This window comes from Chrysoperla carnea, chromosome 3 (assembly GCF_905475395.1).
Source record: "Chrysoperla carnea chromosome 3, inChrCarn1.1, whole genome shotgun sequence".
Classification (NCBI taxonomy): domain Eukaryota; kingdom Metazoa; phylum Arthropoda; class Insecta; order Neuroptera; family Chrysopidae; genus Chrysoperla; species Chrysoperla carnea.
The window spans coordinates 24,387,940-24,411,567 of record NC_058339.1 but is presented as its reverse complement, the minus strand read 5'-3'; the positions used below and the strand labels follow the sequence as shown (position 1 = coordinate 24,411,567).

Sequence of the window (23,628 nt, the reverse complement as noted above, 5' to 3'; positions counted from 1 at the left end):
TACCTTTATTTAATGTTAATTATTCGATGAAACTAATGAAACTAATAAAATAACTTTACAAAATCTTGGATTTAAAAGTAAATATATCAAAACGAATGAGCTATCCCAACATTTTTCTTGAGACGCCGTGGAGCATTATAATTGTAAAGGAAAACATTCTTAAAGTTTGCGTTTTCAATCGCGAGGCATTCTACAGGCTAATTTATTTTTTCCTCATACCAACTATTTAAGATGTAAGTTCGTATTGCTACGAATAATCTGAAAATTATAATTATATTTTTACAACAGTATTCTGATTAGGATATTATAAGGACTTTTATTTTTGAGTATTAAGGCATGATGGAAATGTAAAAAGGCATACGATAGAGGCGCAATGCACTTAAACTGTAAAAATATTACAATAGGCTTGTTGACTAAATTTTTTTTATCACTTCAGATGAACAATTCTTACTGCACGGGCAGAAAAGTGAAGTCGATTTTTGAAAAACTTTAGAAGTGCGAAAAATGTGAATTAGTGACGTCATTGTACGATATCACTAAAATAGATGGATAACAATCTTTGAATGCTTATAGCTTCTTCGTTTTTAATTTTCAATGCCGAATATTTCCGCTCGGAATGAAGGTGAGTGAATGCAATTTGGTGCAAAGTGGTAGAATGATCGATTCACCTGTCTGTTCATATTTAGGGGTTTCTCTTATAAGTATAGGGTTATGAAATTTGAATTCTGAAAACGGAAGATGGCACTACGTAGATATTTGAATCGTAGAAAACGGTAGATCTTTGACGAGTTTTAAAATCTCCGTGTGCTTGTCTTACCAATATTTTTATCGTGCATTTCTTGGTTCATATGTATATTCTAGCATTTTATTTGTAATGATTAATGTTAAAAAATTTGTAGGTAATTGTGTTTTTCTTACAATATTTTTTATCATTTATTATTATATAATAATTAATGTAATAATCTCTTATTTAATGGAAAAACTCAAATATTAACTCATTTATGTAATTAATTTTGAATTGTTTTAATGTATTATATGTATAAAAAAATAAATATTCCAACCAAAAATTATCTGGACAATATTGCAAGAATAACAAATCAATAATTTTTTTAAAGATAGAAAAGGAAAACATTAAGGTCCTCTCTATATGTCAGTGATCGTCTTCCAATATCAATTTTATAATATAATTAAGGGGAGTCGTAATAACTATATATTTGTAAAATTTAAAATAAAATTTTCCATCAATGCTTAAAAATACAAAATAATTCAAGTTTTAACATTATTTATGAGCAGCTCTCAAAAGGAAAATAATTGAATTCTGGGATTCCCATCTTAATTGATTTTGAACGCAATTTAATGTTTTGTGGAGAATAAAATAATTTTTGTAATACGTGTTAATTGGTTCCTTATACCCCATAAATTACATAATACTTTTTATGGTAGATTTACTAAATAAACAATAAAAAAATAATGAAATAATCATCTTCACTAATTTGGCTATTTACTTAAGTAAAAATAAAATATAGAATTGGAATATACACAAAAAAAAAAAAAAAACAAAAAATTTACAATAAACATTAATCGGTTTTTAAATTGAAAAGAATTTGCAGGCAAAAAAGTTTTATAATAATGTTCATTTTTTAAATTATTACAGAATACAATACCATATAATTCTAATATGAAGGGAGTTCGAGAAATCTCCATCCACTGCAATTCATCAAATTCCAAAACAAAATTTTTTTTCCGATTTTCTCGATTTTTTCAAAGGTTAAAAAATTGCAAAAAATTGATTTTTTTAATCTCCAATTTCGATAAAACTTAGTATATAAGGTAATTTTTACCCAAAAAGTACAAAAATCGGGTGCATTTGTTGACTGGTCGTATGGTTTTTGAGATACGGACTAAAATCGGTCGCTTTCTGAACTACAATGCTATTTAGAAAGAATTAGATAAGAAAGTCCTCGAAAGCCGGGTTTTTCCGAATTTCACATTTCTACGTACGGATTAATGTTACTACTACTTAACCGATTAGTATGAAATTTTGACAGTTTTCAGGAAATTAGAAATCACTTTCAATCAGCCACAGTTTGATCGGTAATGCATCTATAGAAATAGAACAAAATTCAATCTCTAAGTTTTTATACAAGCTTTTTTGTGGACATAAAGCTTACGAAAGGGAAAAACTTTTCCTAGAAGTACCCCGTTTTGAGAGAACGTTAGACGGTGAACGACTAAGTGCATCAAGAAGATAGTATCATCTATCTGAAATTATAACGGGTTGCGAAAATGAGATACGAATTGAAATTTGAATAGTGGAGATGACAGGAAGACTTATATTTTGTACTTTTACTATCATGTTGACAGACAGACGGACAGAGAACCGAAAATGGACTAAGCAGTTGGGTTTATGAACACCTATATCAAAATTTTGTTCGTATCGTCAATATTTTTAAGCGTTACAAACTTGGGACTAAACTTAGCATACCTTGATATATTTCATATACATGGTATAAAAATGAACTATAAAGTAATCTTCTTCATTTAAAAACTCCCTGTATTTAAATAAAACAAATTATTGCGAACGTTTCAGTTGTTCATATTACAAAAGCAAGAGATATTTCAAGGTCTTTGAATGTTACAAATTATTTTACATTTAATGGTACCATAACGATATTATATATTTTTTTTAAAGTTCATGTTAATGTTTCACCTTGATTCTTGAAGATTTCCAAATGCAGTTCAACGAGTTTTAATTATAAAATATAATACATATAACACTGGTACAGAATATAGATACCAGAAGAAGAAACAATAAAATGAAGATGATGGTGATGTAATTTTATTCTCTGTTATGGTTTGGTGATAATTGATATTTTTTTGTGATCTATTATAAACAAATCTATTTTTATACCATGTATGTATATGAAATATACCAAGGTGTACTAAGTTTAGTCCCAAGTTTGCAACGCTTAAAAGTATTGGTTGCTACTAACAAAATTTTGGTAAAGGTGTTTATAAAATCACTTCATTAGTCTGTCTGTCGTCTGTCGTCTGTCCGTCTGTCATCACGATTACTCAAAAAGGAAAACAGATATCAAGCTGAAATTTTTAGAGGGTGCTTTAGAATTTTATTAATTAAATCGTTCTATTGTCTGAATACGGTTATCACAAGTGTAAATAAATTAATGAATAAAAAAAAATTACTTACCTTTGTTGATGTGAATTAAGTGCATGTCTATAAATTAAATTTATTGAATAATATAGGAATAAGTAAGCTAATAATTCTCGCCATACTAATTTATAAACACTTCCTCGCCATCTGTAACAAATAAAATAAAATTTTATTACTTTCAATTCTCTTTAATTAAGATTACTATACATGATATTTGTCAATATTTAGTTTACACTGTATGCATCATATTAAAAACATCAATTATAATCGAGACCATGATGTAAATAAATATCGTATGCATGATTAAAAGTAAACAAAAACAAAAACAAAAAGTGATAATAAAATAAAATATATGAAAATTATAATAATATAAAATTTTAAAAATAAGAACAATTATTTAATACACATGTTGAAATACTACGCACGCTCTATTGAAAAGTTTGGCAACTTCTGATTGATTCGTGTGAAACAAATTGATTATTATTAACATAAATTAGATATATATATGTTGAGGTAACGATATAGGTAAAAATAAAGATTAACCGGATATCCGGATAAACAGTTTAAAATTTTATTCAACTAAATGTATATCTGTTTTATATTAATAATATACTTAAATGTGTAATTTAAATTTTATCATGTGTTCCAAAATTTACTTCACAAACTAAATTTTGTTCTGTCTTAGTTTAGTTCGAGTTTTAGAGCTTCAAACGAAAATTCTATAATTCGTTTTCTTATTTATTTTTGAGAATTGGTTTTACTTTTTATATTTGAGAACGCTTAATCTCCGTTCACGAGAAAATTAAATTTACGAAAAATTAACATTTGATTTCATCTGTGAAAAAAAACTATTACCTTTTGAAAAATTAGAATTTAGGAGGTTTATTTAACTTGATCCGAGGCCAAATTGTAGTTGAAACTCGGTGGATGGGATAATTTTGATCCAGAAAGTATAAAAATCAGATTAATTTATTGATTGGATGCAAAGTTTCTGAGATATCGCAATATTTGGATCGATTTTAGTCCGTATCTCAAAAACTATTCGACCAGTCAACAAATGCACCTGATTTTTGTACTTTTTGGATCAAAATTATCTTATATACTGAGTTTTATCGAAATTGGAGATAAACAATTTTTTTAGCAATTTTTTTAAGGGGTACGTACCCCTTTTTTAAAAAAAAACTTTTGCTTTAGAATTTGATGAAACTCAATGGATGGGGTAACTTTGAACCAACAAGTATAAAAATCAGGTTAATTTAAGGATTTGATTCAGAGTTTCTGAGATATGGCAATATTTGTATCGATTTTAGTCCATATCTCAAAAACTATTCGACCAGTCAACAAATGCATTTGATTTTTGTACTTTTTGGGTCAAAATTACCTTGTATACTAAATTTTATCAAAATTGGAGATTAAAAAAATTCGTCGATTTTTTGCAATTTTTTTAAGGGTACCCCTTTGAAAAAATCGAGAAGAACGAAAAAAAATTTTTGTTATGGAATTTGATGAAACTTGGTGGATGGGGCAATTTTGACCCAAAAAGTATAAAAATCAGGTAAATTTAATGATTGGACCTATAGAAAGTTACAATGTCAGCGAATATCATGTAATGGGTAAAACTTCATTTTCAAAAAAGTTAGAGTTCCACACTGAATCGAACGGATTATTGAACTCATATAATTTTATATACATATTGCTCTCCGTGCATGCTAGCTAGTATCAACTAATAAATATGTTATCTATAATGTAAAAACAATATTTATATATAACAATATGAATGACTAATGGAATTTGTAAAATAATAAATAAATACACATAAACAATTTTACAATAATTTATATTACTAATAGTGAAGTAATAAAAATTAGAGTGGAAGCGTGCTGATTTGTTAATAAATATGCATTTTTTAAATTCAATAACACAACTGGTCGTGTAAAGAAGAAATACACTATTGACATTATTACATAATTATTAATATGCTGATTTATTTATGATTATCATGCATTCAATTTAAACAAATATACATATAATGTTGAAAAATTTTGTTTCACAAGTCTATGTAATGGATTAGAAGGTGACGTAACTGGAAAAACATCTTTGAAAACAATATTAAAAAAGAAGTATGAAAAAAATCAAAAGTTTCATTTTTAACCCCCGAACTAAGTGGTGTTATAATTTTTACCACTATGTGTGTGTGCCTGTCTGTCTGTGGCATCGCAACGCCTAAACGGATGAACCGATTTTGGTTTTCTTGGCTTGTTTGAAAGGCAATTTAATGGAGGGTGTTCTTAGATACGTTTCAAGAGCGAGTTTAGGGTTCCAAGGGTTCCGTAACCGAAAAATTATGTCGGGTGTTTTTTAAATTTGGTAACTTTCACTTTCTATACCGTTCATAAATGGAATATACATCGCCCACGTACCTCAATGCGTTCACAATTTAGTATAGGCTTTAGTTTAGAATGTATAAAGTATATAATGGTTTAATATTATCTACGTATTGTAAGAAAATTTGCTTTTATCGTCAAATATCCGGTCACCGTAGATTAATTAAAAGCCTAAATTACTTCTTATAACATCAGCTTTATGCCAGTGAAAATCTCATCAAAATCAGTCAAGCCGTTTTGGAGACTTGGCGGAAGAAACAGACTCCAAAAATTAAAATGTTATAGTCTTGTTTGGTTATTATTCTTTTAACAAACCAAATTTGGTACAATTTAACAGTCAATTATTTTTTAAAATATTGATTTCAGCTAATAGAGCAAGAGCCCGCTTCGGCCAGACGCACATCATTTCATAAAACCCTAAAGTTTATCTGCGCACGTCACCAACACAGGTAAGAACGATGAGCGACTATGTAGTTTAGGCAGTGGTTACCTTGGCAGGTAACAGGTAACAAAGGTGTAAAAAACAGCACCTCAAGTACATTAAGACATAAAGCTCTATTTTTTTACATTTTCTTCAGAATAATATTTAAAATGACGTCATCCATTGCCAGACACTTAGTATAGTTTCAACCCCCTGCCGGACACCCCCAAACTCTAAAAAATTGTGATTACACTTACATTATAGTATAAAAGCTGAATTTTATATATGTTTCTTGGGGGGCTATGAAAAGAAGTTACTCCAGTAGCCGGACAGTTTTCAAGGTTTTTTCCATCTTGCCAGACGCCTTGAGAGTCCGCCGTCGGTGCGAGCGCGAGGCAATATATATTCAGGCGGGTTTAAGTGAGATGGTGAGTTTAATAAAAAAACAAATCTAAACAAGTGAAAACAAACAATTGACTGAGTTAATTGTTGAAATACCATGCATAGTCAGTGTTGATTTCTTTATCACATTACACATACAAACATGTGACACATACATAACTGATAATCAAGTATAGTACATATTATAAAATTTCCGCCTAATTGGCGCCCTCACGGGTAAACAGTGATGTTTACGAAAAAATGTTTCAAACAAAAGTTGTTTAATTTTTGATAAGGAACATTTTTTACATTTAAACTTTTGTTCTATCTCTAACGGTTTACAAGATGGGTCCTACGGACCCAAGACCCAATTGACCTATGATGCTCATTTACGAACTTGACCTCACTTTTTACGTCCTGAGTAAAAATTTCAACTCGATATCTTTTTTCGTTTTTGAGTTATCGTGTCCACAGACGGACGGACGGACGGACGTACAACCGGAAATGGACTAATAAGGTGATTTTATGAATACCTATGACAAAATTTTTTTCCTAACATCATTATTTTTAAGCGTTACAAACTTGGGACTAAACTTAATATACTATGTATATTTCATACATGGTATAAAAAGTAATCCATAAATTTTTCGAGTTTTGTTAATATTTTTGAGAAGTTTTGACTGTGTGAGGTAATAATATTGTTTATCGTATGAAATCCAATGAACAAATATTTTTATTATATTCATCAATCAAGATGCCATATTATAGAAAGTAAAAAATATTCTTATAATTATTACAGAGTTAAAAAAAATATTATTGTATACAAAAAATGATTTAGTAATGCTCAGGATTTTCATCGTTGTGGCCACTCTCAAGGCCTCTGGCAAGATGGAAAAAACCTTGAAAACTGTCCGGCTACTGGGGTAACTTCTTTTCATAGCCCCCCAAGAAACATATATAAAATTCAGCTTTTATACTATAATGTAAGTGTAATCACAATTTTTTAGAGTTTGGGGGTGTCCGGCAGGGGGTTGAAACTATACTAAGTGTCTGGCAATGGATGACGTCATTTTAAATATTATTCTGAAGAAAATGTAAAAAAATAGAGCTTTATATCTTAATGTACTTGAGGTGCTGCTACACCGACGGCGGACTCTCAAGGCGTCTGGCAAGATGGAAAAAACCTTGAAAACTGTCCGGCTACTGGAGTAACTTCTTTTCATAGCCCCCCAAGAAACTAAACTTAATGTACTTGAGGTGCTGTTTTTTACACCTTTGTTACCTGTTACCTGCCAAGGTAACCACTGCCTAAACTACATAGTCGCTCATCGTTCTTACCTGTGTTGGTGACGTGCGCAGATAAACTTTAGGGTTTTATGAAATGATGTGCGTCTGGCCGAAGCGGGCTCTTGGACTATAACGGTAGGTATACAAAAAATTTAATGCAATCTTGGACCTCGATTGGTTACGAAAATTATCCGAGTCAAAATGGAAAGTATTCTTTGGAACAAACAAGCAATATCGACTAACAAGTTGTATATATGAAATATATCAAGGTATACTAAGTTTAGTCCCAAGTTTGTGATTCTTAAAAATGTTAATACTACGGACATAATTTTGCTGTAGGTTTGCAAGCTGAAATTTTAGCGTGTTTAGAACGTAAAAAGTGAGGTTTGAGTTCGTGAACGGATAACCTAGGGTCTTTGTAAAATATTTCGTTGATCTACTTTTACAAATTAGTAATAAAAAGATCTACTTTTACAAATTAGTAATAATTAAAAACTGTCCGCATCACTAAATCAAATATATACATTTAAAAAAAATTAATTTAGACAGTTTGTCGTTCATAGAGATTGACATATTAAATTTCTCTTGTAATAATTATCTTAATATATTTCATTGTATAACTTTAGTGACATTAAACTTTACAATTATACAATTTCAAAGGTATGGAAAATTAAAATTGAAACGTTTGTGTATCAAAGAATTAATCAAATATAATAAATACACACATTATGCAAGAATTAATAAATGATTCATTTTACAATGTATGTTGTCTTTTGATATATTTACATAACAACCATAAAACTGCTAAAAGACATGAATCAATGTCTTAAAGAAATGAATTATTACAGACACATGATAAAATTATTATGGTTATTATTTAGCTATAAACAAATTAAATTAAATTAATTAAAAATTAATAAAGAAAGAAAAGCTGTGTGGTTGAATACTGATCCTTTGATCACGAGGAATAAATGTTATTCGTCTGAATCAAATCGACGGCAGCGCTTCTAGTGGATAATTTTGGCGTAAAAGGTTGGTGTTTTAAATAATTTTCAATTTTTTTACATGTAAATGTCAAATTAAAGTTATTGAAAATAATAATTAATTAATATTAACAATCAGTCTTCAGCCCACTATATTTTCTTAAAAATTTCGTTTCATTACGAACGCTGTCCAGCACAGCAATAACTACCGAGCAATTACAGAATGATTCGAGGTACCTACTACATCTCATTTTATTCCTATATAAACATATGGAGTTAAAAAGGATATAAATATCGAAAATTAAAATCTAAAAAATGACTAAATATTAGTTTAAAAAATTTACACATGTAAATTGCTGGTTACATATTACACTATATACCAATTATAATAGCAGATATTTTTTATTAAATATCATGTAATTAAAAAATTTCTACGTCAAAAATGTTGTTTTTTATGTACTTTACAGGGTGATTTAGGAAACGAAACGGAAAAATATAAAACGCCAAATCACTGATTTTTAGAGGGAATGAAAAAACAGTATTTAATTTTTTTTATACAGGTATGTTTTCATGGCCAAAGAGGGTACGTTTTTGTTTTTTTAAATGAGAGTACCGCAATTTTCGATTCTAATTTTATAGTTTTTTTAAGCTAAAAACGATAGAAATAGTGTAGAAAACAAATTTAATCGACAGAGAAACTTTTCATCCTGAAAGTACCTGAAATTAGATGACAAAAGCTGACGCCTGAAAAAAAAATTTTCCAAATAGTTTATTTTTATTATTTACCCTAAAAATGAGCCAATATGTGTTTTTCAGTTTTCTGATTTCCACCAATTTTTTGAAATATAAAGGTGGAAGCTTCTTAAAAATCATCCTGTATAGATAATATTATTAAATAAAGCAATGCAGTCAAATATGTTAAAGATTTTAATAATAAAATTTGACGAGTTTCACAAATTACATGTTGTTATATCTAATATAACTTGAATAGAAATTTATCTAGAGTAAAATTTTGTAGGACAAAAACTATATTGCGATTTCTTTTTGTTCGGTCAAAATTGACCGAGTAACAGTGGCTATAAATTGTTGTAAAATAAAATTTTTGAAATGAATCAAATTCCAAAGCAAAAATCAAAAAATGGAAAATTTTTTTTTATCTCCAATTTTGATAAAACTCAGTATACAAGGTAATTTTGACCCAAAAAATTCAAAAATCGGGTGCATTTGTTGACTGGTCGAATAGTTTTTGAAATACGGGCTAAAATCGACCCAAATATTGCGATATTTCAGAAACTTTGCATCCAATCATTAAATTTACCTGATTTTTATACTTTTTGGAACAAAATTACCCCATCCACCGAGTTTCATCAAATTCCTTAGCAAAATTTTTTTTCTTTTTTCTCGATTTTTTCAAAGGGGTGTTGTATAAAGGCCATTCAAGGCTAGCCAATTATTTTAAACATTTTCTTGGAAAATTGTTACAAATGAAAGTATTACTACAGTCTTTTTGGCCTTGGCATATAATAATATAAGCCAGTTTTTAAATATTTATTATGAAATTAAAAGAAGCAATTAAATATGTATCAAAATATAAATTTGATTCATTGGCATGTGACGTTAAAATCATAAAATATTGAATAATTTTGTTTAATTGATAAATAGAATAACTAAAATTATAAAATATCAGCTATGGTCAAATATACTGAAGGATTTTTTTTTGATATACTGAATTCTAGGAGAGGAGCTACTTTAAACTGTGATATTTGATTTTAAACGATTTTCTTTTATTATCACGTGTCTTAAACGCACGTGGGTAGTTATTTTTTAATGTATTGTCTTTACTATTCACAAACATTTTAATGTATTTATTACAACTCATACTTAAATATGAGGATTTAATAACCTACAAAGGAATTCATTTATGAGTTATTTTTTTGCTGTTTATCTCTATCTTCTCTATCTCTATATATTATAAATGCGAAAGTAAGCATGTTTGTTTGTTTGTTTGTTTGTTACGCTTTCATGCTAAAACTAGCGAATAGTTTTTAATGAAACTGTACAGCAATATAGCTCATACTTCAGAATAACACATGAGATATAATTTATAAAAATATATTAATTAAAAAAAAAAAATTTTTTTTTTAAATTAATTTAGTTTGACATTACCATAAATTACAGATTTCTGTAAAAGTACTCATTTGACATTACCATAAATTACAGATTTCTGTAAAAATAGTCAATATAAAATATTTCACGGTCATCTTTTCTGATATGTTCAATGAATAATTACGACAATTATACATTTAAAAAAATTGAAAACCATACATATATTTTACCTGTGTAAAACAATCCTTACCATTATTTCGAGTTTTATAGAAAAGGATTAAGAAAGGGGATAAGCGAGAGCAATTTTTATCAATCTTTACTTTTAAACCCAACGAAGCGGGTGGGTATCACTCTAGTTAATAATAATACCTAATTATTAATAGTAAATGAAACTTTTTCACGTTTTATACTTATTTCATAAAAACCTCTATGTTGATTAATGATAAGTTCGTGAATTTCAATATACTTTTCATAATTAATTTGTTTTTTGTAATTATAGATTGAAACTTAACTGTCAATACTTATGATAAATTAATAAAAAAATTACTATAGCGGTTATTATTAGAAATATTTTTAAACATGCAGCTTTTTATCAATAATATCTTAAGTATACAGATTTACTTTAAAAAAGAACAAACTTCATAAAAATGCTCAAAAATGGATTTTAATGACGTTTCGAAGCTGCCGCTAATGAATCAATTTTAAGTTATAGATATGAATGGCGTTGACGTCAAAACTTAATTGTTCACAATGAAATTGTTGATAGGTCTTCTACTTTCATTTAGTTTCTATTTGGTACCTTTTAATTTTTTTAAAGGAATTTTGGTACCGCAGCGATGTGGAATCTACTAAAAAAAAGGAAACTTCTAGGGATGTTACTTAAAGACGATGTACGAAAGGTGCCTATGATGACAGCCTTCTGCATGGCAGAGGTAAGGCGACGAAGATGAGACTTGCAGACCGGAATTTGAGAAAGATTCATCTCGAGAGTGGGACGAATTCCGCCAAGGTAACGGATAATGAGAACAACCATTTAGACTGAGTAGCTAGGGGGTGATTGTTGTAGTTCTTGTAGGAGATCAAGATATTTAGTCCGTTTCTGCTCCTCCTTCGAAGCCTCCAGAGAACTAGATGACGTACATAGTCTTAGATGAGATATATATTGGAGCACTATATCAGTCTTAGTAGCGGAGTTACCTAATGATCAAATTCAAATAAAAACTAGAATTTGAAACTTTTCAAGAAAATCATCCATCCCGTAATTTTCCCGATATGACAATTTTGAGACGAATGATCGAATTTTGAATTTTAAAGGTACCGCCAATTATCTAAAAAAATAAGCATGCATTCTATGTCACAGCCACTGTTGAGAAAAACAATTCTAACAACTTAGTCTTCATAAATGAACCGAGTGTTACTCCACATTCCATTATTGTTCAGTTGCCAATAATATTTTATCTAGGTGAAGTTTAAAATATATAATTTATTTTACATAGGTACACTTATATTTTATAAACAATAATTGTTTACAATTACCTATATGGATAAATTAACATACCTAATTATAATAAACAATTTAACAATAATTTGTATCTACCTCCACCTAAAAAAGATTAAAATCCATGATTCTTCATTATAATATGCTTGTATATTATTACAGGTTTGATTATATGTATACGTTACACTACACACATATCAAGATATTCTCCGAGTCAAACAAGTTTTGTAAGTTGTTTATATCGTGATGTCATACCAATCATTTATATCGTTTTGTTTATTTTGTATCTGATCATATCACACAGGAGGTATACATACATTTATTTAATTGTAAAGATTAAATATACATCTTGAAAGTAAATACGATTTTAATTTAGTCATGTAACTTCTTTATTTATATATTTTTTTTAATTTACACAAAAAGATGAGCACTTAACAAAATTAACATACATGCAAATCGCAATACAATTCGCTCCGTGCGTGAGTTTCGTTTCCATGGTAACGATACACTACTTTTATTATAGAATTGTATGGATGCATATATAATTGTATGGATTGCATTTAAAACTTACATTTAAAATTTAATATTCTTGTCTCACAAATTTAAATAAATAATTATGATAATTTACATTTGAAAAATAATATTTGTTCAATTTGATTTCTTATTTTCAAAATTTTTAATGCATTAAGTTTAATTAATTCGTGTTTTTCAATAATTTTAATTTGACATTTCTATGACATTAACATGTAAAGAATTGCAAATTAGTCATAACAGCCCCCTTTAACTCCAAAATTTTTCACTTAAAGCGCTGGCATCGATTTTATTGTCCCTTCCATGACTACGCACACAACGAATAAATAGTACAATAAACAAACCTAGAATTTTTTTGATTCTTACGAAAAAATTCCATTCCGTCCGCGGTATACTTAGGGTAGCGGGTTCGATTCCCGCCGTCGCATCAAAATTAATTTAATTAATAGTTGTGATGGGCTGGTGTAGTGCATGATATATGCATGAAGGAGGTGCTCTCAGCCTCTGAAATTGAGGAGCTGATAAATGAAATTATCAGCGGAAAGGTGGTAAAACACATATATAGTATCACAATGGGCTCTATAACCTAAGTGTGTCCTTCGTGGACAACCAATATAACTAACCTAACCTACGAAAAAATTGTTTGTTGTGTGTATTGACTTTCGGTTTTTTGCATTGGATTCAGAAAATTATTCTAAAAAAAGGTTATATAGTTTAAAGCGGAACTCTTTCAAGTATTAAACCCCGCGCCATTGGCGTGAAGGGGGTTTATATTGTTATATTAAAAAGATCAAAATGCCCCCTTCATGTACCTCCCCCTTCCTTTCAGGGGTCTGAAAGTTTCTCAAAATAAAATGACCATCTTTTACTTTACATAAAGTTACATCAAAAATTGACTTCATTAAGAATTTGGCATTGAAGTAGGTACCAATAGATGTTTGAGAAAAGTAAAAAATTCCAACGTCTAGTCTAAAAAGACGTATGCTGGATTGGTGGGTACTCTGTGTTGTATAGATAGTTATGGGTCATTCAAACTGAAATGAAATTATTAAAGAAAAACAATATGTCTTACTCGATCTTATTTCAGTTTGAACGACCTATAACGCATCCAAATTTTCAGAAATGGCTGATAATGGTATTTTAACATCCAAAGAGTCTAAATATCTGTTTAAAACTAAATGTCAAATTATGTAACGTAAACTAAGGAAAAACAAGTGAAAACAAACAATTGACTGAGGTATTGTTGAAATACCATATATAGACAGTGTTGATTTCTCTATCACATTACACAAACATACATGTCACACACATATAACTGATATCCCCATTTAATACATACTATAAAATTTACGCCTTATTTACGCCCTCACGGGTAAACAGTGATGTTTACGAAAAAATGTTTCTAACAAAAGTTGGCTATTGTTTTATAAGGAATATTTTTTACGTTTAAACTTTTGTTGTATCTCAAACGGTTTACAAGACCCGATTGACCTATGTTGCTCATTTACGAACTCGGCCTCACTTTTTACTTATTGATGCTGTAAAAATTTCAGCTTGATATCTTTTTTCGGTTTTGAGTTGTCCTGTTGAGAGACCGACAACCAAAAATGGACTAATTAGGTGATTTTATAAACACCTATACCAAAATTTTGTTCATAGCATCAACATTTTTAAGCGTTACAAACTTGAGACTTAGTTAACTTAGTATACCTTGCATATTACATATATGCTTGGTATAATTATCTCGAACAACACAGAATATTTGGTTAAACGAATTAAACATTAACGAATTAAAACAGAATCCTTGCTGTTTTAGGCTCTTCTCATACTTAATCAACATGTTGTCTACTGCTAAATAAAAACTCGATAAGACATTTCTTAGAATTTTTTAAGCACTGTACTTTACCCAAATGTTACCAATATATAAATCAATTAACTAAGCAAATAATAAAATGTTTAAAAATAAATTAATAAGTTTTTATTTATATTTTGTAATAATAAAAACATAACATAAAAATTATAATAATTTATTATTTTAATATTTACAATAATTATTTATTTTTATATACTAATAAAAGAAAAGTAGTCCCGGTGCCCAACAGCACACCTTGTCATTTATAAATACACCTCTAAAAATTGAACCTTTCACACGGTTTGGTTTTTGATCACTCGGGTAAGTTTTTCAGTGTAACAGAGGTCTTTCAGGAAAGGAAATTAATAAGTTTTTATCAAGCAATGACAAGATTTATTGTCAGATGCCCTTAATTAATGAAACATAATAAGACAGAAAGAAAATGAGACTGCTGATGAAATACGAAGAAGTATCGGAAACAACTGCAAGAATTCCACATACTCGAGTTGCGTTAGTATTAAATGAGTGCTTGGAATGAGGGGTCCAAGAATATATGCTAATTTCAGAAAAAATGTGATTGCGTAAATTGAGAGATAAAGTATTTTCTTTATCATTAAACACCCTTCGTCAAAGTAGAATTCTAAATAAGACACACACTAATTTTGTAGATATATCAATAAAAAAAGATTATCAATAAAAACGTACACTGTTGCACCGGGACTAAAATATATTTATAAAAAAAAAATCAATAATTATTCTGAAATTTAAAAATACTTTAAACAAATCCATTCATAATTACGTAGTTTGATTCTTCGAATTTATAAAATAATTATAAATTTACAATTAACTTAATCCGTGTTGTTCTCCAACTGTTACTTATACTTAAATACAAGGTTAAAATCACTGTCAACTGCGAGAAGGCTCTACCAAAGCAGGATATTTTACAAGTTTCAAGTAAAATCCTAAGAGGTGGTTCTCAGTACATTAAGATATGAACTATGGTACATAATTATGCTGTACCATGGTTCACAAGTATTTATCGATAGTTGTTTTATATTTAAATTCTTAAAAAATACATAGTCTTGAGGAATACAGCGCTAGAAACAGAACCAATTTGCATTTGTGTCATTTAAATGCATATGGCATTAACTACAAAACACATGATTCTAGGTACTACATTTTCCCTTATAAAATAAAACCACCTTGTATAAATTGTAATAAACACGTTGTGGAGATATTGAAAACGCATTTTTGTTTTGGTCCAATAATTTTTACTTTCAATTTTACATTTCATACAGAATGTCTAACACTGTTGGGACCGTTATATTTATTCGACAGAATAATACTTAGTAATCTGCAAATAAAATTTTCCTTGAAGAAAAATGTTTTCCGAAGGAAATTAAAGATTTTTCATACTTGTGATTTACAAATTAGTACCATATGTTTCTATTTAAGCTAAATTTATTAAAAACCAAATATTACACAATTCGTTTCTAACTTCCAAAGAAAGTACTATAATATTTCAACGAATCAAATTTAGTAAAAATTTGGTACAATTTTCATCTGGAAAGAATAGAAGATCCCCCAAAAATGAAGTATTTTTAATATTGAAAGCATTTAGTATGAATTTTATGTCTATTTACTTTTGAGTTTTACATTATATAATACCTCAGAGGCAGACCTATAGCTAGGTATTTGCAAATAAGGTTCTAGGATCATTATTCAGTTTTCAAAAGTGACCTGAAATGTTCATAATTTTAAAATCATTTTTATTCAATTTTTTTAACTCCGCTAAATGAATATTATGTAAGACCACTCTGTATTATGTTATAATAATCAAGTTAAAGAAATGAATTATTGAAATTCAAATATAAAAAAAAATAAAATCATTAATTTAGTTCACGTGTTTAGTCTAAAAATATAAAATAAGTATCTAACAAAATACTAATAAAAATACTAATGCTGTTTGCTAAATTAAAATAAATGGCGTTAATTTGAAATCCACTATTTTGCTCTACAAATTTTACTTTTTGTTTTTAAATTTTATTTATATTTGAAATTGGAAATATCAAATAACAAATTTTTTGTTTGCAACAAGGCATGGTATTCGAAAAAATAGATAGATTACAAGAGTATACTGTTTTTTACGAATACAACTTCAAAACAAATAAAAATTATGATAAAGAAGTGAAAACAAACAATTGACTTAGTAAATTGTTGAAATACCATGCATAGACAGTGTTACTCTATCATATTACACATACATACATGTCACACATACGTAAAAAAGTTGTTTATTTTTTGATAAGGAAGATTTTTTACATTTAAACTTTTGTTCTATCTCTAACGGTTTAGAAGATGGGTCCTCCGGATCCATAGGTCAAGACCCAATTGACCTATGTTGCTCATTTACGAACTTGTCGTACGCTGAGTACGCTGTAAAAATTTCAGCTTGATATCTTTTTCGTTTTTGAGTTATCGTGGCGGCAGACAGACGGACAGACGGACAACCGAAAATGGACTAATAATTTTGTTCATAGCATTAATATTTTTAAGCGTTACAAACTTGGGACCAAACTTAATTAATACCTTGCATATTACATATATGCATGGTATAATAATTTTATTTTATTTTCCATTAGTATCGATTGGTTTAAACAGGATTTACCAATCGACTAAAACGATCAATCTATATGACAACATTGATGAATGACTTATGTTTAGAATGTCTTGCCATTTCACCGCTTGCAAATTTTTAAAATTTGTAATTTTAGTTTTAAAAAAAAAGGGACCGGTCATTTGAAATCCTACACTTGAAAAAAAAAAATTGTATTCAGTTTTATGCTTTCCTTTTAATGATAATTATCAAAAAAAAAGTTTGTTTTTCTATATTTGCTTGTGTGTATTGATGAGAATTTTGTGAAACATGTACTCTAAGTTTATTTTAATATTCTCATAGTTAGTAAATTTGACAATCCACTTACTGAATTTTAAAAGATTAATTATTATTGTACCTACATATAATTTAATAAAAAAAGCTAATAATGTGAACTCTTATACTAAGTAGGTAAACTTTTAAATAATAATTTAATCCAGGTTAAGTGAAATTTCTCATACTGAATATTCTATAGGATTATTTCATTTGTTATAAACAAATTATATCAATTAATTAATTAAGTATATCGAAATTTAGTTTAAGAAATTATTCACTTTCTTATAAACAAAACTAATGATTAATGTAAATTTATCTTACTTCAATATTACCAACTCAAAATTTTAAACCGACAAAAGATTTTAAAAAAAATTTCTTTAAGCTGATTGTAAGAATACAGTATTGAAAAAATTTTCGGTTTATTGCACGGTACACACATGAAAACCAAATAGATGCTTTATATTGAAGTAATGAGTTATTTTTGGCTTTACAATACCACGCAACTACAAAAATATATAATATATTGTGTGCAAGTGTATCTTATAAATTTGATAATTAGATATCGTTCTTCAATCATCAATACTCAAACTAGTCGTCCCTGTTCATTAAATGATGAATCTTCAATGAACTCATAATTAAATTAAATTTTTGTTTTTATATCATCGACAACCTTATATTTTAATGGTATTTTTATAAACTACAAGATTGTCTAAATAATTTAGATAGTTTTTTTATCACACTCTCTAGATTTTTTGATATTGAAATATCCAATTGAAAAGGATAACCTATATGATTCATCATTTTTTCAGCCAACTTTGAATGATAAAATATTAATAAAAAGCCCGTGGACTTTTTTGTGATTTTTGGAAACTTTGTCAATCAAAAAATTTATTTATAAAGTTTTGTTGAAATCCCTAGTATTATCCAATCTTTGCATATCTCCTTAAGTTTTTTAAGAAACATTTTTCTGAGATAATTATTGTTTCAAACTTTAACGAATTTTTATAAATTATTTTACAATATTTTCTAATTTTTACTTTTAAACGAAAGTTTCATCTTGTTCAAATGGAAAATTTTTTAATTATTTTTTAAGCATAAATTATGATGCTCACTTGTATATAAAAAAAAATAAAAATTACATAATTTTTTTATTTGAAATCAACCAACCCATTTGGTTATAAAATTTTTTTCCCAATATTATTCATTATAATTAATAATTACATACTGTTTAAAAAATTCTTTTATTGACCTTAACTTTTAAAAACAATATTGATATAAATATGATCAATACTTTGATATTAATTATAGGTATTGAGAGTTTTTAAAATTGTAAAGGAGTTTTTGTGATTTTACTTCTAAATTTATTCTTTGAGTAAAATACAGGAATAATGTACTTTGAAAAATTTAAAATTTAATAACTAATGAAATAAAAACAGCAATATTGTACATTTTCGGCTAACTCCTTATTAAAAAAATTGAATGTTATAAAATACGATATTTTACGTTTAATCAAAGGGGTTCTTTGCTCCATTTGAAGAACATATACTATGTTAAGAAATTAAAATATCACAAGCATATTTACGGTTTGTGTAATGTTCATTTTGGTGGAAGCGCAAATAAATGTCTAGGTTCCGGGGTCTTATTGTGGTGCTGAAAACTGAAGTATTCGATTTTCTGTATTAGAAAATTTAATTTTTTGTATTTATTATCAGTTAGTTTATAAGATTAGGAAAATTACTGTACGATTTACCTAAATAAATTTCGATTTTTGCCCCAATTTCCTAGATCAGTTTTTTGTATTTTTAAAATACGTATATTCGACTACCAAGTAGTCATCATCAGTAAGAATTAGCTAGTGAATGTTACTCTTTGCTAATTTGGTGGCGGACTGCACACTGTTACTTTCGTGTTTTTACAATTTATACTGTTCACAGTATCTGTCAAATTGTAGTGTCAGTGGCGCTAACCAATCAACTGCCATCAGTTGACTAGTCTGGCCAATGAGCGTGATACTTGTGCGCAAGCCCATTCGAGTATTTTTTGACGTTTAAAATAATAAATTACAAATCAAACCTAAATTAAAAAACTATATATAAATCATAAAAATAAATAATCCTTTATTTTTATAACGTATTGACAATTTTTAGAAATTCAACCTTGATTTTGCAATTTTTATTAGATCCGAATTTGGAATAGGTCCTTTGTCCAAGTTCATTGCTTCATTACCCATCTTTTGATTGAAGATGCTTTCATAAGCGTCTAATTCGCAAGGATTGGGTACTGCGGCTACACATGATTTTTCAATTCTTCCATATTTTAAATGGCCCATATGTTCTTTGAATCTTTTAATAATTCGATAATTCGAGTTCCCAATTGTTAGGCATATGGGTAAATCCAAATATATTGATTGAATTCTTAATATTAAAAAAAATTTTGTAAACGAAAATCTGCGCTATTCTCTATAATTTTCGTATGAAAGCTAAAATAATTTCTCTTTGGAAGAAGTGTAACTAAAAGTACTTTCCTGAATAGTCGTTAACAAAAATGTTTAAAATTTTCGTTGAAAAATTCATTTATTTTTAGGCGGAATCACCTGTATGTTAATTTAAAATTTTATTTGGATATATCTCAGAAAGGTCACCAGACGTTATTAATCAATTTTTATTCATATTAGTACATTTCCTGTTACAATATTTTAAAAATGTCTAGAAAAAATTCAGAGATTTTTTTTAAAGAATTTTTTTTCGTACATTTCTTACACTAATCAAACAGTAGCTGTTTAACGCAAAGCGATTTCTTAAGAATCTTAAAGAAGGACAAAAAGGAATTAAATTAATAAAAAATTTAAAAATTAATTTAATTTGACATTACCATAAGTTACAGATTTCTGTAAAAATAGTCAATATAAAATATTTCAAACCATACAAATATTTTACCTGTGTAAAAACAATCCTTACCATTATTTCGAGTGTTCTAGAAAGGGGATAAGCAAGAGCAATCTATATCAATCTTTACTTTTAAACCCAGCGAAGCGGGTGGGTATCACTCTAGTAGAAGCATATATCTCGTATGGATTAGATTAAACAATAAAGTAACATAATTAGATTTGAAAAATCAATTTAGGTAGATGGGTAAGTAAGTATTTAAAAAGAATTACATATTCCTGAATTGAAATAATAATTATACATTCATAATAAACAATAATTTCAAAGTTCATTGACATAATTAAGTAATTTTATAAGAATATTAAAATATTATTGCCATTATGAATTTCAACATAATCACTTAGTCGATAGGCATATAATAGTCGTTTTTGAAAAGGTGTGGCTGTTTCATATTGTTCATAGAATTCAATCTATCATATCAATATGTAATATTAATTAATTTGTTTAAATCTTGTGTTATGAATCTATGCTTCTATACTAGGGATTGTTTTAGACAGGTAAAACATATGTACAGATTTAAATTTTTTTGAAAATATTATATAGTCTTGATTCATTGATTGTATCAGAACAGATAGTCATGAATTGTATATTGTTCAAAATTTTACGTAAATCTTTAATTTATTGTTCAAAGTGATGCTCATAGAGGAAATCTTCGAGACTTATTCCATTCCTTTTTATTTAAATATTATCTATTTATCAAGAATTGTATTAAACATTATTAATATGCAAATATCAAAAGAAATATTCATAAGCAGACATAACCTTGAAATTGATTTTAACAAAAAGTAATAAATCAATATTTAAATTATTATTATAAAATGCATATTTATTAACAAAAATTATTATTCAAATTATAATAACAGCATTTGATGCATTTTATTAATTCCACGAAAATACAAACTTATGCCCTGTATTGAAAATCAACGGGAAAGTTTTGGGGATGTTGAACTTCTCTAACGTCGCCTTTTAATTCAATTGAGCTAAAATTTGGTATGTTTACTCAATTCAGAAATATGGTTGAGATTCTCATTGGAAAAAATGCTTTTCCGACATTTTTAATGGCTCCACAAATCTGTAATACCTCTTCAAAATGAGTTCGAGGGTTGTAGAAAATCGGTATGTACTTTGAGTTTTTTCTTTGAGTCAAGGATTTACCTTTTGGAAGTGTCTTGCCAGCCGCCTATTACTCTTCTTTGATAGTATTTTTTCATTAAACTAAGGAAACCATTTAAAAATATGTTTTTCGCGATTTTTATTTCAATACAAACTATCTTACATTAAATATGGGGGAAATATGACTTCAGTGAACGTGCTTTGCTGCTCAAGAGTTTTTTTTTGTAATAGATTCTTTTATTAAGTAATATAAGTACCTATAGGTATATATTATTTGAGGTGCGTTTCTCATGCCAAGGTTTTATATTGTTCCAAATTATATGTTATATCGATGTTTAACTGAGTTTAATTCACGACATATCAAATTTTATTTATTTTATTTGTTTGCTAATTCTCCTTTTTATACCATGCATATATGAAATATACATAGTATATTAAGTTTAGTCCCAAGTTTGTAACGCTTAAAAATAATGATGCTAGGAAAAAAATTTTGTCATAGCTGTTCATAAAAACACCTAATTAGTCCATTTCCGGTTGTCCGTCCGTCCGGCCGTCCGGCCGTCCGTCCGTCCGTCCGTCCGTCCGTCTGTGGTCACGATAACTCAAAAACGAAAAAAGATATCGAGCTGAAATTTTTACAGCTTACTCAGGACGTAAAAAGTGAGGCTAAGTTCGTAAATGAGCATCATAGGTCAATTGGATCTTGGGTCCGTAGGACCCATTTTGTAAACCGTTAGAGATAGAACAAAAGTTTAAATGTAAAAAATGTTCCTTATAAAAAAATAAAAAACTTTTGTTTGAAACATTTTTTTGTAAACATCACTGTTTACCCACGAGGGCGATAATTAGGTGCAAATTTTATAGTATTTGTATGTTGTATGTGTGTTTGTTTAAAAGTGAATATCTTTTGTTATTTACGTGACGTCAAAAAAACAAATGAGTGCGCAATGTATGACACTGTCTATACATTTTATACATACTGTCTATACATGTGTTATGTGATAAAGAAATCAACACTGACTATGCATGGTATTTCAACAATAAACTCAGTCAATTGTTTGTTTTCACTTGTTTCATAATAGAGTAGTCAAAAGAGCATTATTTCGAAATAATGATGTGTATACATACCCAAAAGCATACCATTTCTTAATGTAAAAAATTTTCACTTACCTAGAAAAAAGAAAAAAAAAGAATTAAAAAAATGAAATAAAAGACTTTATGTACCTGCGTATAACACTAAAATTTGACACAATTTTTCAGAAAATTACAAATCAAGTTTTTACAAATTTTGGAATATAAAAATTAAAATAAGGATTAGAGAAATCATTTTATATTTTTCAGTCTGTTATAAAAACTAAGTTTCAAGTCTCTAGTTCATCGGAAAATTAGTTTAATAGCCAATTACTTTCCACCCAGATAGATATACCAGAAAGCGACGTAATATAAAGTTCAAAAACCCCGACGCTCTTACAAAATCGTGCTCTTAAAAGTATGAAAACAAGAAAATATTTTCATCGGAGAATTGTTATATTTACCACAGAACGGAAAGAGGTCCCCCGACTAAATGACAATTTTAATTATCATAATATTTTCTAGTTTTCATACTTTTTAGAGCACGATTTTGTTAGAGCGTTATGGTTTTAGTTTTTGAACTTTATTTTATTTAAACTAGTTTGGGGTTTATAGTTTCGTGATAAAGTATTACAATACATATATTTTTGAAAAGTGTTAATTACTCCCTTTCATTTGATATCCAACACGGTATTATTAAATTATAATTTAGTTTAAGTTTATGACTTTATGCCCTCTAGAGAGTGCCATATTCAATCTAATGTGACGTCACAAAGATCTACAACCAGAGACCGATCAAAACGCTTTTAACGATAGCTTATTTGTCAAAATATGATAAGCAGTTAAGAAGCTATGTGGGAACAGATGAACATATATACATTTCGATCAACACATAGCCCTCGCCATTGTATGATAAAACAATTGACTGAATTAATTGTTGAAATACCATGCA

General features: G+C 28.1%; 1 protein-coding gene across 1 annotated transcript in view; it reads right to left on the bottom strand.

Moving 5' to 3' along the window:
* Nucleotides 1-23,628, bottom strand: part of LOC123295265 (bestrophin-2) — an 88,212-nt gene that overhangs the window by 23,493 nt on the left and 41,091 nt on the right. Inside the window, exon 2 of the mRNA XM_044876538.1 lies at nt 3,209-3,319. Coding sequence (XP_044732473.1) covers nt 3,209-3,319 — 111 coding nt within the window. The remainder of the gene's footprint in view (nt 1-3,208; nt 3,320-23,628) is intronic.